The 15,495-nt window shown below is 40.9% G+C and overlaps 1 protein-coding gene across 3 annotated transcripts in view; it reads left to right on the top strand.

Moving 5' to 3' along the window:
• NRXN1 (neurexin 1) overlaps nt 1-15,495 on the top strand; it is a 1,383,864-nt gene that overhangs the window by 645,032 nt on the left and 723,337 nt on the right. For all 3 annotated transcript variants that reach the window (XM_006880912.1, XM_006880911.1, XM_006880913.1), the window contains one exon: nt 10,662-10,784. In XM_006880912.1, the coding sequence (XP_006880974.1) occupies nt 10,662-10,784 (123 nt within the window). The remainder of the gene's footprint in view (nt 1-10,661; nt 10,785-15,495) is intronic.

The following is a 15,495-nucleotide window of genomic DNA, read 5'->3' as shown; positions in this document are numbered from 1 at the left end:
CAGTATCATGAAGGATTTGCTGAGAGTGAAAAGCCACGTTGAGTCTGAAACTCAGATTTCTGAGACTCTTCAACTGGTCTATCACATTTTCATCATTTTAGCTGTTTGAATATGCACTATAAAAGCTTGAGGGAAAGCACCCTAAAATTTGCTGTTTCTTTCCTTGTGTCAGTTTGTAGAGGTTTGACCTTTGTTTTAGTGAATTGTGCTTTTTTATTATTTTTTACTTTATTTTTATTTTTTGTGTGTACCATCAAATCGGATCTGACTGATACAGGAGGAGATTGTCCCTCCTTCTCCAGCAGAGCATCTGGTGGATTTGAACCACGTATCTCTGGGATTGCAGCGTAGCTTCTTGCCACTAGGCCACCAGAGCTCTTTTTTTGAACACAACAGTGTGTTCTGCTCCCCATGTACCTAGAATGGCTGAAAAGAACCATATGTGTAGTGTGCTCAAATGTAAGGGAACACTCAGCGGCCTATCACAGTCTAGAAAATAGCTTTGGATGATTGCAAAGTTCATTGGTAGGACTGTTCTCAACAGATTGATTTATTTAGAGAGAGGTTTTTTTAACTGTAACACATGCTCATAACATAGAAATAGAGGGAAAGTGCTCAACCGTTAACCATGAAGCGGATTTCGAGAACAGAGGTTAAGAACAATTGTTATTATCCCTCCAGCCTGCCTCGTACCCATGAAGCAGCTTTGTCAGGTTATCTGCTTTGCTAGATGGCCAACACATCCATCAGAAACCCATGGAGTCCCATGCTCAAGAAATAGTCTAACCAAAATGGTAGATTAAATACTGAGATAACTGAAAAGAGTTATGAATTCAATGACAGTTGACCCTTGGACAGTACAAGTGTGGGCTGAAAGGGTCCACTAGTACCCACGTTACAGAAGAAGAGAACTCCTGTGGCGTGATACGGCTCGGCATCTGAGCAGGTCGCCTTTCTAGGAGAGGGTTCATCACAGTGAAACGCAATTGCTCCTGGTTCTCGTGTGCTGACACTGTGTTTACTGCAGTGTCGGGAACCTTCAACACCGCCATGGGACCCACACAAAGCGCACTGGTGATGCGGGAAGTGCCCTTGAGGAGAGAAAAGTCGTGACGTTACAAGAAGTCAGTCTTCGAACTGTTAAAGGTACTATAGATAGAAGCGAGCTCTGGTGGCCTAGTGGCAAGAAGCTGCACTGCAATCCCAGAGGTGCGCAATTCAAATCCACCAGACGCTCTGCTGGAAAAGGAGGAACAATCTCCTCCTGTACCAGTCAGATCTGATTTGACGGTACACACAAAACAAAATAATAAAATATAAAAGAAAAAAAATTTCAAAAAAGACACTATAGATAGAAAGCTGAAGCTGCAGTGGTCACCAAATCAAGATAATACGTCCAGAATAAGGGACATCATGAACTTGCTTGTGAAAAGGAAGTTCATTAAGCCACCTTAGTGGACAGCAGGTGTGAAAATCATAGAATTTTTGTGCTACATAGGTTTGTCTCATACTGATTTGTCACTTTTGTGTGGGTGAAATGTATACTACATAAACCAGGAACACCAAACTTCCTTGGCATGGTCTTGATTGTCCTCATAATTAATTACACTATTGGACAGAGCTGAGCTGTCCTTCAAGGCCTCAAAGGCTATACGATTTTATGAGTCTGACTTTCTTTTTCTCTTTTTTTTATCTTTTTTTTCTTTCTTTCTTTTTTCCTGAGGATTACATGGTGGATCCAAACCACCAATCTTTTCATTAAGAGCCTGATGTTTAAGCTTCCAAGGCATCTATATAATATCTATGCAATTCAAAAATTTCCAACTGACTATTTCTATGCTAAGGCTGTCTGTAAATGGTGGGTTATTAGTAGACAGGTTTTGAGGAAGTCAGAAGTCATGAATGGATTGTTCAACTCTGTGAGGCTTCACCTCCCCTCACTCCCGAGTTGTTTAATGGTCAACTGACTTACATTTGATGTTTATGTAAAAAAAAAAAAGAAGAAGAAGTCTGAAATCGACTGTTTGAACTATGCTGAAAAGCAAGGTACCTGGTACAAGTGGCCTCCTTAAATAGTAGCTTCAGAATCCACTACTAAGATAGGTAGTATATAGAAGGATAAGGAATTTATGAAAGAACCATATTAAAGGCTTCTATTATTGTAGAGTACATACCATTCTCCATGAAGAAAACAGAAGTTAAAAATTACAAACTACTGACTTGAGAAGCAAATCATCTAAACATTGCATTAATAATAAAATTAAGTAAATTGCATTTGCATTTAATAAAATGCATAGCTCCAACATAGAGACTTGAGAATGATTCAGGAAGGGAATAAAGTATTTGCATATTTTAATAATGCTACAATAGAAATGGAAAATCTCAATCTTCACTCTGCGCTTTACCACTGCTGAGATGTACTTCAGTTCACTCAAGGCTGAAATATATTGCAGTTTACCTAAAGCTATTTCCTTAACTACCTACATAAATAAATCAATGAATAATAATACCTCCATGCCTACAATAACAGTAAGAATCAATCATAAAAATATGTACAAGTAATCAAATTCTCATTGCCTATTAGTCAGAATCAATTCATAGCAGACCCTCCATAGGGTTTCAGAGACTGTAAATTGCACGGGACAAGATTGTCCATCTTTCTCCATGGAGTTGATGTTGCATTGAAACCGCCAGCCAGACACAATATATGCAGTCAGAGCCCCCCCCCCCCGCATTACATAATAACTCCATTCACAAGTTCCGAAATAATTTCTTTAAAAACAGAATGAATTCTATATAACCTTTCCTCAGAATCTTAAAAAAAATTTCTCACATAAATTCTGTGTGAAAAGTCTTAGCTTCAACGTAACACTTTCGGATGCACAAAACTGGAAGAGAGGTGGTAGCATGAGTAATGCAAGTGGAGATGAAATAGGGAAAAATTCCAAAGAGGTTTTCAAGTCATTAATTGTGTCGCTAAACTCCTGGAACGTTGGCAAGAAGACATGTGACACTTAACATTACAACAGCTACATCATCTTTGTGGATTCAACAGCTACACAATCTTTGTTTATTCAACCACTACACCATCTTGGTCAGTTTAAATTTACAGATAATAAGTGAGGTCAGAGGTAGAGATCAGCTAACCTTTCTTCAGCTTGTGGATGAAGATGTTCAGGCCCCAGAAAGTGAGCGTGTTAGCTAAGTTTGCACTGCTGTCAATGGAGACACGCTCACAGTGCGATGTACCTTGAGGTACTTCCATCATCTCCTTGGCACTCATCATTTCAGCATTCCTGAACAGAAGTAAGGTTCGGCGATGAGAGACTGTCTCTCACCTAGACACATACAGAAGAGGTCTAGGTTTGTCTAGCAATGGGATCTTGTATATACCACAACACCTGACAAACAGTATCTGGTACATTCTTGTAATTTAGAGATGAAGACATTGAAAAGCCAAGGGATTAAATTCATAACTTGTTTCTAGAGGTGAGAGGCTCAGAATTAAAGGGATAAGCATGCAAGCTAGGAGCAGGTAATGCCCTAAGTCAAACTAGGGTTGTCACTTACTGGCTGTGTGACCTTGGAGCCCAAGTGGTTTTCATATTCTGGAACTCTTGTTTCCGTAGCTGTAAAAGTTGTAATAATAATGCAAAGATAAAATAGCAGATAGTGTGCCTGGCATATTATAATCACTCTTAACACCCAGACTTCATGACTAGAAAATCAGGGTGTGGCAGCACCCAGTTTAGTGTATATTCTGTCTCTCCCTTGTCTGAACAGAGAATATCGCATGCATTTTAAACAGCCTACTCTCTCAAAATCAATCTCTTCACATTTTTAATAATACAAGAGGCTGAATTTGGCCCTCAGAGATTTTCCTGAACCAAAGGGTTATTTTTAATTGGATTGTGTGCCCGTTGTTATGGAAATAGTTGTTTCATAGATTAAGCATTAGAACTTCACCACAAGATCAAGCCCAGAATAGGGTAGAATGATGATATCACTCTCAGGTTTCTTTTCTTTGATGAAACACATTTAAAATAAAGAGAACGGGTGTGAAGCAGCTTCAAAAGGGCACATTGCTAAGAAGAAGAAAAGCTCTCCTATAAAAATAGCTTTCAAATGATATATATTCCCTTTTCAAAGATCAAAACTCAGAATGACCTTTGCTGCCGGTAGGATACTAAGATGGCACAGCTATTAAACACTTCTTTCTTCTCTATTGAAACTAGAAAGCATTCCCTTGATCCTAGAACCTGCTTTCAACGTTTGGTCTCAAAGCATCTCTGAAGCCACTGAGTGAACAGGCTTCCTCTAGTCTCGTGGTGATCTAGCTCTCAAAGCTGTTCTCCGTCTAGAAGCAGCTTTCTTTGTGCACGTGGATACATCATTTCCCTTCTCTAAAGAAACAAGGACAATTTCCTAATCTTCACAGGGATCTCGTTTTATGATCAAGTCACTCTTGTTGCAAAATTTAGCTTGTGTCACTGGTTCATCTTAAGCCCCAGAGACACCTCAACAAAAGAAGATGGAACTTGTATCATCAGCAACACCATGAAAAGAGCATCTGTGTGTTGACAGGTTGCCCATAGCTCTGAGAGCAGTTCTGTGGTGTGGATTGCTGAGATTGATATCTCTGGTCTTACTTTTCCCTTCCATCCCTCTTTCCCTTCCATTTCTTCCCTCCATCCCTCCTTCATTTCTTTTCTTCTTTATCCGTCTCCCTAGATTTTAAAAGAGGTTTAATCCAAACTTTCCTTATTGCTGTTGTGTACCATCGAGTCAGAACAGACCCATAGCTGACCCTCCAGTGGGTTTTCAGAGGCAATAAATCATGTGAGAGGAGATTGCCCATCCTTCACCTGACCAGAAGCTGGTGCCCTCAAACTGCATGCCTTTGGGATTACAGCACAGCTTCTTGCAACTAGGCTATCAGAAACTCCCTATCTCCCTAGCTTTTATCTCATCCTTATGATACATCCTCTACTGCTCTTTGATATTGATTGGTCTCACTGGTATAATCTGGTTTAGGAAATGATGCTCTTCAATCATTTGAAAGTCCTGCAATTCCACAGTGCAGTGCCCTTTATTGTTTCAAGAAATCAGAAAGTGTTAGTTCTTATTGTTGGCACTGCTGTTGTGTACCTTCGAGTTGGAGCCAACCTGTAGCTGGCCCTCTGGCAGTTTAATCACACGGGAGCTAATTGCCCATCCTTCTCGATAGAGTGGCATGTGCTGTCAAGATTGCGGAGTAGTTTCTTACCACTGGGCCACCAGAGTTCCCTATTGTTGCCGTTGGGCATTGTCATGTAGGTTGATGCTCATAGCAACACTTGGTCCCTTAGCACAAGAGTCCACGTGGCCTGTACCATCTTCAGCATCATTGCAGTGTTTGACCCCATTGTCTGCAGTCACTTCATCAAGCCTCTTGAGAATCGTCCTCATTTTTCCTGACACTCTGCTACACTCACCCTGATGTTCTCCAGGATTTCCTCTTCTGATAAGCTGCTCAAAGTGCATGTGTGATACATTACCATCTTCTAAGGCATATTCCAGCTATTCTTCTTCTAGGACAGATTCCACCCACCCACCCTCACCTGAGTGTCCATGGTATATTCAACAGTCTTCACCAACAGTCTAGTTCAAAGGCATCAATTCTTCAGTCTTATTTCCTGTCCAGCTTTCACCCACGTTTGATGCCATTGAAAGTTCCATGACTTGGCCAGGCCCATTTTAGTCCTCAGAATGACAACTTTGCTATTATTATTACTATTACTACTACTACTACTACTTGTTATTATTATTATTATTATTATTATTAATTTTTAGTGTGGGTACCATCAAATCATATCTGACTGGTACAGGAGGAGATTGCCCCTTCTTCTCCAGCAGAGCATCTGGTGTATTCGAACTGCATACCTCTGGGATTGCAGTGCAGCTTCTTGCCACTAGGCCACCAGAGCACCCTGACATCTTTGCTTTTTAACGTTTTGTTGTGATGGTAGTGACGGTGGTGGTGGTGTACCATCAAGTCAGCACTAACTCATCGCTGACCCTCCAGTAGATTTTCAGAGACAGTAAATTGCATGATAGGAGATTGCCCATCTCTCTCCCCACACAGCAGCGGGTAGGTTCAAACCATGTACCTTTGTGCTGGCAGCACGGTTCCTTACCAGGCTGCCACCAGAGCACCCAAGGTCTTGGCCTCTGTGTAAGTTATTAATGAGCTTTCTTCCAATCTTCATCTTTTCCATCTTCCTTTAAGCCACCTGTTTTATGTTATTTTGTCAGCATATAGATTGAATACGTATGATTAAAGGATATAACATTGGCACAGACTTTTCTTTATTTGAAGCCAGAGATCACTCTTGTTCTGTTAAACAAGAACAAAACCGTCTGTTTCTCCATGCACAGACTTCTTCAAGAGTTCAAGTATGTCTTCTGGCCTCCCCCTTCTTCCTAATGCTCCCCGTAATTTGACAGGCTCCACATGGTTGAATGTATTTTCTTTTTCAATAGTCTATAAAATAGAGGGGAGTATCACATTTCTGGTGTTCTGTTTTCAGTCAGGATCCATCTGATATGAAAAACATCCCTCCTTTTATACCCGTTTCTGTAAATGGCTGGCATTTCTGACCTCTCTTTGTTGATGATCCTTCTAAAAGTTATTAAATAACTTTTAAGATAAAAGTTATTAAATAACTTTTAAAAGGATCTTTAGCAAGGTTGTACGTGCATGATATTGTTCACTAATGCTCAAATTCTGTTGGATCATCTTTTTTTTTTTCCTCCTGGAACGGACACAATGATAAATCTCTTTCTAGTTCATTACCCAGGTTGTTGTCCTCCAAATTTCATGGCATGGACAAATGAGTGCTTCCAGTATTGCATCCTTTTCTGGAAGCAGCCTATGAGGTATCCTGTCTGTCTTTGTTCATAGCAGTACGTTTGCTTTCTGGGGTCCTGCACTCATTGGCTTTGATTGTTGGGTTTTCGCTAATACCTTCAGTGCAGCCTGAATTTTTTCCTTCAGTACCATCAACTCTTGATCATATGCTACCTCCAGCAATGATCAGATGTTGACAGATTATTTTTGGTACAGTGACTCTGTATTTTATTTCCACCTTCTTTGGATGCTAACTGCGTCATTTGGGTCTTTTTTTTTATGGTGCATAAAATCTTTCATAATGCAACTCACAGCTTGACGTTTCTTCAGTTCTTTTATCATTAGGAATGCCCACTGTGTAATTCATTTTTGTTTTTCTATCTCTAGATCCCCATACAATTTCACTAGAACACTCTGCCTTGTCAAGGTGCCCTTTCTTTTCTCTTCATTTGTTTGCTTTGCTTTAGCTATTCTACTACTGAGAGTGAGTTTCAGAGTCTCTTCTGACTTCCGTTTGGTCTGTCTTTTTTATCTCCTTAAAGACCTTTGGTCCCTGGGTGTCATCCCACAACATATCGAATACATGGACATTGGTGTTCAGTATGTGCAGTATGTTTTTGAGATGACTTATAAATTCAGATGGTATATGCTCAAGGTCATATATTGCCCCCGGTGGACTAATTGTCCTTTTCTGTAGCTTCAACTTGAACTTGCACTGTGTCATCAGTGGTGGGTTCCACAGTTAGCCACTTGTCACGTTCTCAGTGATGTGACTGAGCTTTTCCGTCATCTCTTTCCATAGACGTGGTTGCTTTGATTTTTGTGTATCCCATACTGAGAGGCTCACATGCGTCACCACTTTAAAAAGGTGTTTGCAGTCTATAAGTCATTGATCTTGTCAACATTTGTCATGTGATTGTTGTCATTGTTGCTCTCACCAAGACCACGTTTTCCAACTACTGGTCCTATTTTTTGCTTCCAACTTTAGCATTCAGCCTCACGTTTGCTGATTTCAGACTGCAGAATTTGATTAAAATCTTTTCCGTTTCTTCACCCTTAGTGGTTAGTGAGGAAATGACAATAAAAAACTGCATTAACCAGTCTTCCCCACAGGAGTGTGGATATTATCCTGTCACTAACACCTTTGTACTTCAGGAGAGATCTTGAATTTCTCTTCTTGATGGACACAATGTCATCAGGCCTTCACTTTTTCATTTCCAACGTGGGAGCTCACATAATTATCTGATTGAAAATGGCTCTCACTAGTCCATTTCTACCCTCTAGTGCCGGGTGGTGTTGTGTACCATTGAGCTGTTGGAATCGACCGACAGCTGAGCAATCAATCAGCGAGTATCAATCACCAGAGAATTGCAGATTTTCAGAGGCAGGAACCAGCATGGGAGGAGATTGCTCATCTTTCTCTCACAGAGAAGTTGTTGGATTTGAACTGCATACCTTTGGGCTGGCAGAGCAGTGCCTTACCCCTAAGCCACCAGAGCTCCCTCACTGATGCCTAGGCTATGGATCGATATATGTTCCATACATGTTCCATTTCACTTTTCACAACTTCCAATTGTTTCTGGGGTCACAATGTGTATATTCCAGATTCCAGTTTTTGATGAATGTCTGCCACTGTTTCTTCTCATTTGGAGCCGCGTCTGTTCAGAAAATGAAGGTCCTTCCAACCCTTGAATGTCAACTGCACTTGGAAGGCAGAGATGTCCTCCGTTTTCCTATCATGAGTGTTTTCCAACATGAAGGTTTCATCTTCCTGTACTTTGTAGTATGCTCTTTTGCTGCTATGCATGCATTTTCACAGGCCAGTTTTTAAATTTTGAAGTAGATCATAAAGTCCTTCTTCCTAGGAGGCGGGCTTCCCCTGAAACCTGTCTGTCATGGAGACTCTGCTGATAGTTAAATGCAGAGAGATGCTGCAGGCATCCCTCCAGAGTCCAGCCACCATGGAACAGCAAACTGCCAGGAATCGAGTGCAGAAACACTGCAGCTGGAGGAGCAACATCATCTACAAATGATTTCTCCTCAACTCTTTTTTCTTCAGTGAATCAGAATGGTATCTGGTATTAAATCATTTTTTAATACCCAGTTGCAGTAAAATACAAAAATGTCCCTTGATTTGTGCCTAAATTGAAGGGAAATTGCTCCGTTTAATTCTGTCATTTCAATAGTTTACACAAAGCAACTTTTTAGAGCAATTGCTGTTGTTCTTAGGTGCCATCGAGTTAAGCATGACTGGTACACATCAGTGTACAAATCTCCATTTGTGACTCATTTCTATTTTTTTTCCCTCAGTATATTCCTATGAGTGGAATAGGTGGATCACATGGAATTTCTGTGTTTAGCTTTTTGAGGAAATGCCATAGCAGTGGTACCATTTTACAGTCTCACCCACAGTGTATGAGAGATCCAATCTCTCCACATCCTGTCCAACATTTACTGCTTGCTGTCCTCTTAAACTTTGCCACTGCTACTGGGGTGAGATGATATCTCATTGTGGTTTTGATTTACATCTTATTACTAGTGATTTTGAACATTTCTTTATATGTCTGTTGGCCATCTGAATATCTTACTGTGTGAAAAGTCTTTTCATGTCTTTTGCCCATTTTGTAACTGTGTTATCCGCTATTTTCTTGTGGAGGCCCTGTAGGATTCTGTAAACTTTTGTTTGAGACTTTTGTCAGTGATAGCATTGCCAAATGTTTTTTGGTTTGTTTTTTTCCCCCCTAGTCACTGGGTTTTCTTTTCACCTTATTGGAAAAGGTCTTAATGCACACAGATACTTAATCTTTAGAAGGTCCCATTCATCGATGCTGTCCTCTCCTCTGGCCATTTTTACCAGTCTGTTTATATCATAGGTGAGACCTTCTAAGTGTGGTTTCATTTTGTCTCTGATGATCTACATGTTTTGGGGCCTTACCCCTAAGTCCCTGGTCCACTTTGAGTTTTGTGCATGGTATGAGATGTGGCTCCTGCGTCAGTCTCCTGCACGTAGAAGTCCAGTTTAAGCCAATGCTTTTTATCCACACCCATTTTCTCTGCTTCTACCACGCTCAGATTTGCAGCATATGAGCCCATTGTGTTACAGGGAGGTGTTTAGATTTCGTGCTTGTGTATACAGCCATTCATAAATCAAAGAGGCAAAGGGAACTGAGAATATGGTACGAGCTGATGTGACATAACATTAAAACTGAACAGCAGCCAAACACGGTCTAAAACCCTGAACAGTTTCAGGTCGGCCAGCTGAAAATAGTTGGTTAACCAGTAGCTGGAAATTCCTTCCCTCTCACTCTGGACCACTCCCCTTGGGCCGAGGTCAGGTGACTGCCAGACTCCCCTTCAACAACAAATTGATAACAGTCCAAATCAGAACTTCATCACCCCAAAAGAAAACAAAAGACAAGGAAAGAAAGAACGAAATAAGTGTCCACGTAGGAGGTGCCCGAGGGCCTCATTGACTGTGCCTTTTTCTGACACCAGGTTCATTTGTTTAGACCAATGTGCGGTATTGAAGAGCCCTCTAAAGTGGCTCCACCTGAATGCTCGTTAACTTCTTCTTTATGACTCTAATGGGCTTGAGCATTGGTCAGCCACTCTCCTCTCTCTCTCTCCTTTCATTTCTTTCTTTCTTTCTCCTCCTCCTCCTTCTCTCTCTCTCCCTCCCCTGCTTTGTCTCTTTCTCTCACTCGCACTCTGTGAGGCTCATCTCTGTGACTCATACCGAGTGTCCTTAATGACTGTTTGGCATATTCTACAGGCAAAGGTCCCGAGACCCTTTTTGCCGGCTATAACCTCAATGATAACGAATGGCACACTGTGCGTGTGGTTCGTCGAGGAAAAAGCTTAAAGTTAACCGTGGACGACCAGCAAGCCATGACAGGTAAGCCCTCTGTACCCCACCTCCTTCCCTCGTGCTCACAACGAACACTTCCTCATTTCTTGCAGGTGACTTTGAAGACAAAGACTGGAGCGTAACTCCAAACTGATGGCACACAGTTTATTTTGTTGTTGTTGTTCTTGTTATTGTTCCAGATTTTTTTAATAGCAACTCAATTTTATACGCAGCCTGTGCTGTGTTTTGCCCTCCACACAATCAGCATGTCTAATCTTCTTTGCCTTTGAATTATTCAGGGAAAAAAATTATAATGTATTTTCATTTTGAGGCTTGATACATAATCTTCAGGCCTTATAAAATATTGCAACCATTGTGTAGATGTCAATTTCTGTTCCGTCTATTTTTTTCTTCTTCTTGAGTGGTAAACAGTCACAGATTGCGCTTAGGGTCTAGAAAAGTCGTTGCACTAACGTTTTCTTTTGGTGAGCAGCTTTTTAACGTTAAGCTGAAAAAGGAAAAGATGACGTTTGGCCATTTAACTCAATTGGTTCACGCTAACATTCAGAATGTCTAGTTGCATTCCTAGTTGTAAGTTTTGTAATTCAGGTGAACCTTGTAACAATCTACTCCAGAGACACGGGGAATTGGAATGGAAGAGGAATCAATACACCTTCCTTGTTTGGCTGAAAATAACTCCAAGTGCCTGGCCTGCTGGGATATTTGCTCCTTTTTTTTTCTGCCCCCCTGAGAGCCCCTTGTTATTTATTTTAGTGCAAGATGCAGATGGTCCAGGTGAAATGGAGACATTACATGACTGCTAAGAGGATTTCCATGTCCAGAGAGCAGTCAGTTGTATCTATGGGGAAATACATAAGGGAATTGTTTCTAAGTTCAAATAGTATATACATGGTGATTTAGAAGTTGCTTAATATCTTACATTGGTTTATTTTTATTTCCCAGAGCTGCTCTCTACAGGTGAACGTCTATTACATTTACTCTGATTCACAATCACCTAGACAGTGTTAATAGGACCAATATTTTGACTTCACACTACACGTAAGCTGGGTGGAGCCCAGGGATTTTTGTCACCTACATTATTTCTCTTATGGAGATGGCCTGTAAGTCTCTATGCCGTCACTCCATTTCCCAAGGAAGAAGATCAACCAGAAGAAGGCATAAGCTTTGATTTTTAAATTGCCCATGAGAAGAAGGATAGAAGCTGTCTAAATTTAAGGAAGGCGCATGTTGTATAGGGCTGTGGCCAGGGTTTGTCAAGTGAACCTGGAATAGACTGCAAGGTTCTTGGTAGACTAAAAATTTTTTTTCACGCATTAAAGTACGTAAAAAACACTGCCATCCAGTCCATTCCAGTTCTTGGTGTGGACCTCCATCACATTTCCAAGGGTGTGAATTTTAATGTGAGTGGAGGCGCAACTTTCTTCCCTAGAACAGCTGGTGGTTTTGAACGGCCAACTTTTTGATCATAATTCCCTACATTATTATTTACCTAATTTTGGTTTGAGAGAAAGAAATGGATTCATTGCAGCACTATGCACATGGCCAAAGAGATAGAAGCAAGCAAAAAATTCTGCCAAAATAAGGGGATAAACACAATCTATGTATTATATATGAACATAGTATTAAAAATCACTTCAGTATTATTCAGACATGAAACTAAATGAAATTTGTTCATTTATAACGTGAACTGTGAACACGTAATTCTGAGTGAAATAAGGCAGACCCAAAATAAGAGGTATTGCATTAAAACACCTGCACCATTCTTACTGTTGCTGCCAAGTCTCTTTGTCTCAGTGACTCTTCAGGGCATAGCCGACCTGACCCATGGGTTGCTAAGACTATAATTCTTGCAGAAACTTGCTTGGTTCCAACTGCTGATGTTTTGGTTAGCATCTGAACACACTGCGCCACCAGGGCTCCAAAGGCATAGAGACTGAAGTTTATTGTTGATAGTCATGGTTAAGAGGAGGGGGTAAATATGAAATTACGGCCGAAGGGATTCTGGGGGACGGAAACTTGCAAACATAGTAGTGAATTGATACATTAAATAATCTCATTGTATTTTGGACTTGAAAATGGTTAAAGGAAAGGTGGAGGCTTGGTGGGAGAGAGGATAATCCTCAAGGAGACAGATTGTTCAATGGCTGTATCGGACTCCAACATCCCAGGATGTTGGAGGATGGTGCAGGACAGGACAAGGTTCATGTCTGTGATTCCCAGGGTCACTGTGGTTGGGACTAGCGTCAACACTGGCATCGAACAACAACAATAAGCTGTCATGGTACAAGGGTATGATTCAGTGTTGTAATTTCTGGAGTCCTTGATGGTACACACAATTAAACACTTGGATATTAACCAAAAGATCAGAATTTGGAGTCCATCAGTGCCACCTCAGAAGAACATTTGACTGTCTACTGCCAAGACTACAGCTTCTTCTGCCAAAGAACTATGCAAAGCCCACATGGGGCAGGGTTCTAGAGAGAAACCACAATGTCATCATTAGTTAAAACTGACTCAGCAATGATTTAAAGTCACGTCTTTCAAATGAAAATTTCTCTACAAATATTCCATCCAGAGAAAATACTCTGATGGGTCCTTCTCCTTGGAGATATCTGTCACTCCTCGGTACCTCAGACAGCTGTCCAGTGGCATTTGGTTCATTCTCAGATTCCCTTTCAGCTTCATGTCTGAAAATAACCATGGATTTTTTTTTTTAAATCTTAGAATATCTTCCCCTCCCTTTCCTGATCCAGGGAGTTGTGGACCATAGAGTCAAAACCAACTCATGGCTGACCCTCTGGCGAGTTTTGAGAGGCAGTTAATTGCATGGGAGGTGACTGCCCATCCTTCTCCCACAGAGCAGCTGGTGGCCTCGAACTGTGTGCCTTCAGGACAGGAGCACAGCTTCTTGCCACTTGGCCACCAGCACTCACTCAGGGGCCTATGTATACAATAGTGAAAGTAGCTTTATTACTGAGACAGGTTTACAAACTGGAATAAATTCTGGAGGGCAAAATAAAAAGACACTGGTTAGTGTCTAAGGAGTCCTCAGGAGAATGGTTTTAAGGGCTTATCTGGCATTACTCTCAGAACGAATTATATATGCTTATTAAAGACAGAATAAGTCCTTGAACATGGGTCATCGTGATTTTTTCTCGTAACTAGCCCATAGTTGCTTCAACATTGTTTCCCTGCTTTTTTATTATTTATACTTTGCAGGCATTGTCTGTTCCTTTGAGAAAGGAAAACCGACATTAAGTGTTATTTTTATCACTGACCGTCTCGGTCCTGCTACCCAAAATGCTTTTCCTTATTTCAAAGTTGCTGGCAACTTGACAACTTGGAGTAGTATTTAATTTGAGAATTAAACAAACAAAGAAAGAAAAAAATGTGGGTGGGTTTGTTTTTTTTGTTTTTTGTTTTTTTGGGTTGGTTTTTTTTTCCCCTGGATGTTGCCTTCTTCCTGAATGATTCACCAGCCGAGCATTTAATAAGAAACATGATAGTTTCAAGATTGGGGTGAAATTCACGGAATTAAAGCTCAGATTTTAATATAGTGAGAAAGGTTTAAAAAAATTCTCTAGAGAGAGATACAGAACTCCAATTAAATTTTCAGCTTCTCATATCTTCATTCCACATGGCTCATCAGTTCAGTGTTGCAGCTTTCTCAAGAGCTTTATATTTGAAAATTATTTAAAATTAATTTTATTTGCAGCCAAAGAAGTAGTACCCCATGGAGCAGTATTGAGGCCATGGAACAAAAGGAACAAAAGAGAAAGAAATGATGCCCCATCCAAAGGGAAAGCCTCTGGGGATTTTTCACTATGTGTACATCACGCAAGTAGGGAGCAGAGAGAAAAGGGAGAAGACGCTTATTACCGGAATTATTTTTTGTAATTAAAATAATATGCACTGAGAACAAATTAGAACAAATCAACGGCAGAAGCTATCACAGTGCAGTAAGTGACAAGTCTTGTGATCAAGATCAAGGGGTCATGGAGAGAGTTTAAAAGTCACCTAGACTTAAGAACATGTCCAAGGAGAGTTACTTTAAACAGAAGGTTTTCTAATCATTTAAGGTTGTTGTTGTTGTTGTTGTTAGGTGTCGTTGAGTCACTTGCGACTCATAGCGACCCTATATATTGACCCTGTGTACAACAGCCCTCAACTCTGCTCTGTCCTGTGCCAATAGCACTGTCTCTGATACACCCATCCTGATTATCCCAGTCACTTAATCAATCCACCTCATAGAGGGCCTTCCCCTCCTGCGCTGTCCCTCCACCCTCCCAAGCATGATGTCCCTCTCCAGGGACCGTTCTCTCCTTACAACATGTCCAAAGAAGGTTAGACGGAGCCTCAGAATCCTTGCCTCCAAGGAGCCACCCGGTTTAACCCTTTCCAGGACAAATCTGTTTGTTTTCCTAGCAGTCCATGGTACTCTCAATACTCTTCTCCAGCACCATAGCTCAAAGGCATCAATTCTCCTTCTATCCTCCTTGGTCATTGTCCCACTCTCTGATGCATAACAAGTGTTTGCAAAGACCATGACCTTTATCAGATGCACTTTAGTCTCCAGAGAGACACCATTGCTCTTCAGTACTTTGGAGAGGTCCCTAACAGCAGACTTTCCCATGGCAATGGGCCTTTTAATTTCCTGGCTACTGGTGCCAAGAGTATTGACTGTGGAGCCAAGCAAACTAAAGCTGTGAACAATCTCAGTCTCTTCACCATCCATCCT

The sequence above is a fragment of the Elephantulus edwardii genome, unplaced genomic scaffold, assembly GCF_000299155.1.
Source record: "Elephantulus edwardii isolate Elephantulus edwardi_28Jun2011 unplaced genomic scaffold, EleEdw1.0 scaffold00011, whole genome shotgun sequence".
Classification (NCBI taxonomy): domain Eukaryota; kingdom Metazoa; phylum Chordata; class Mammalia; order Macroscelidea; family Macroscelididae; genus Elephantulus; species Elephantulus edwardii.
This window is presented reverse-complemented; position numbering and strand designations above follow the sequence as displayed.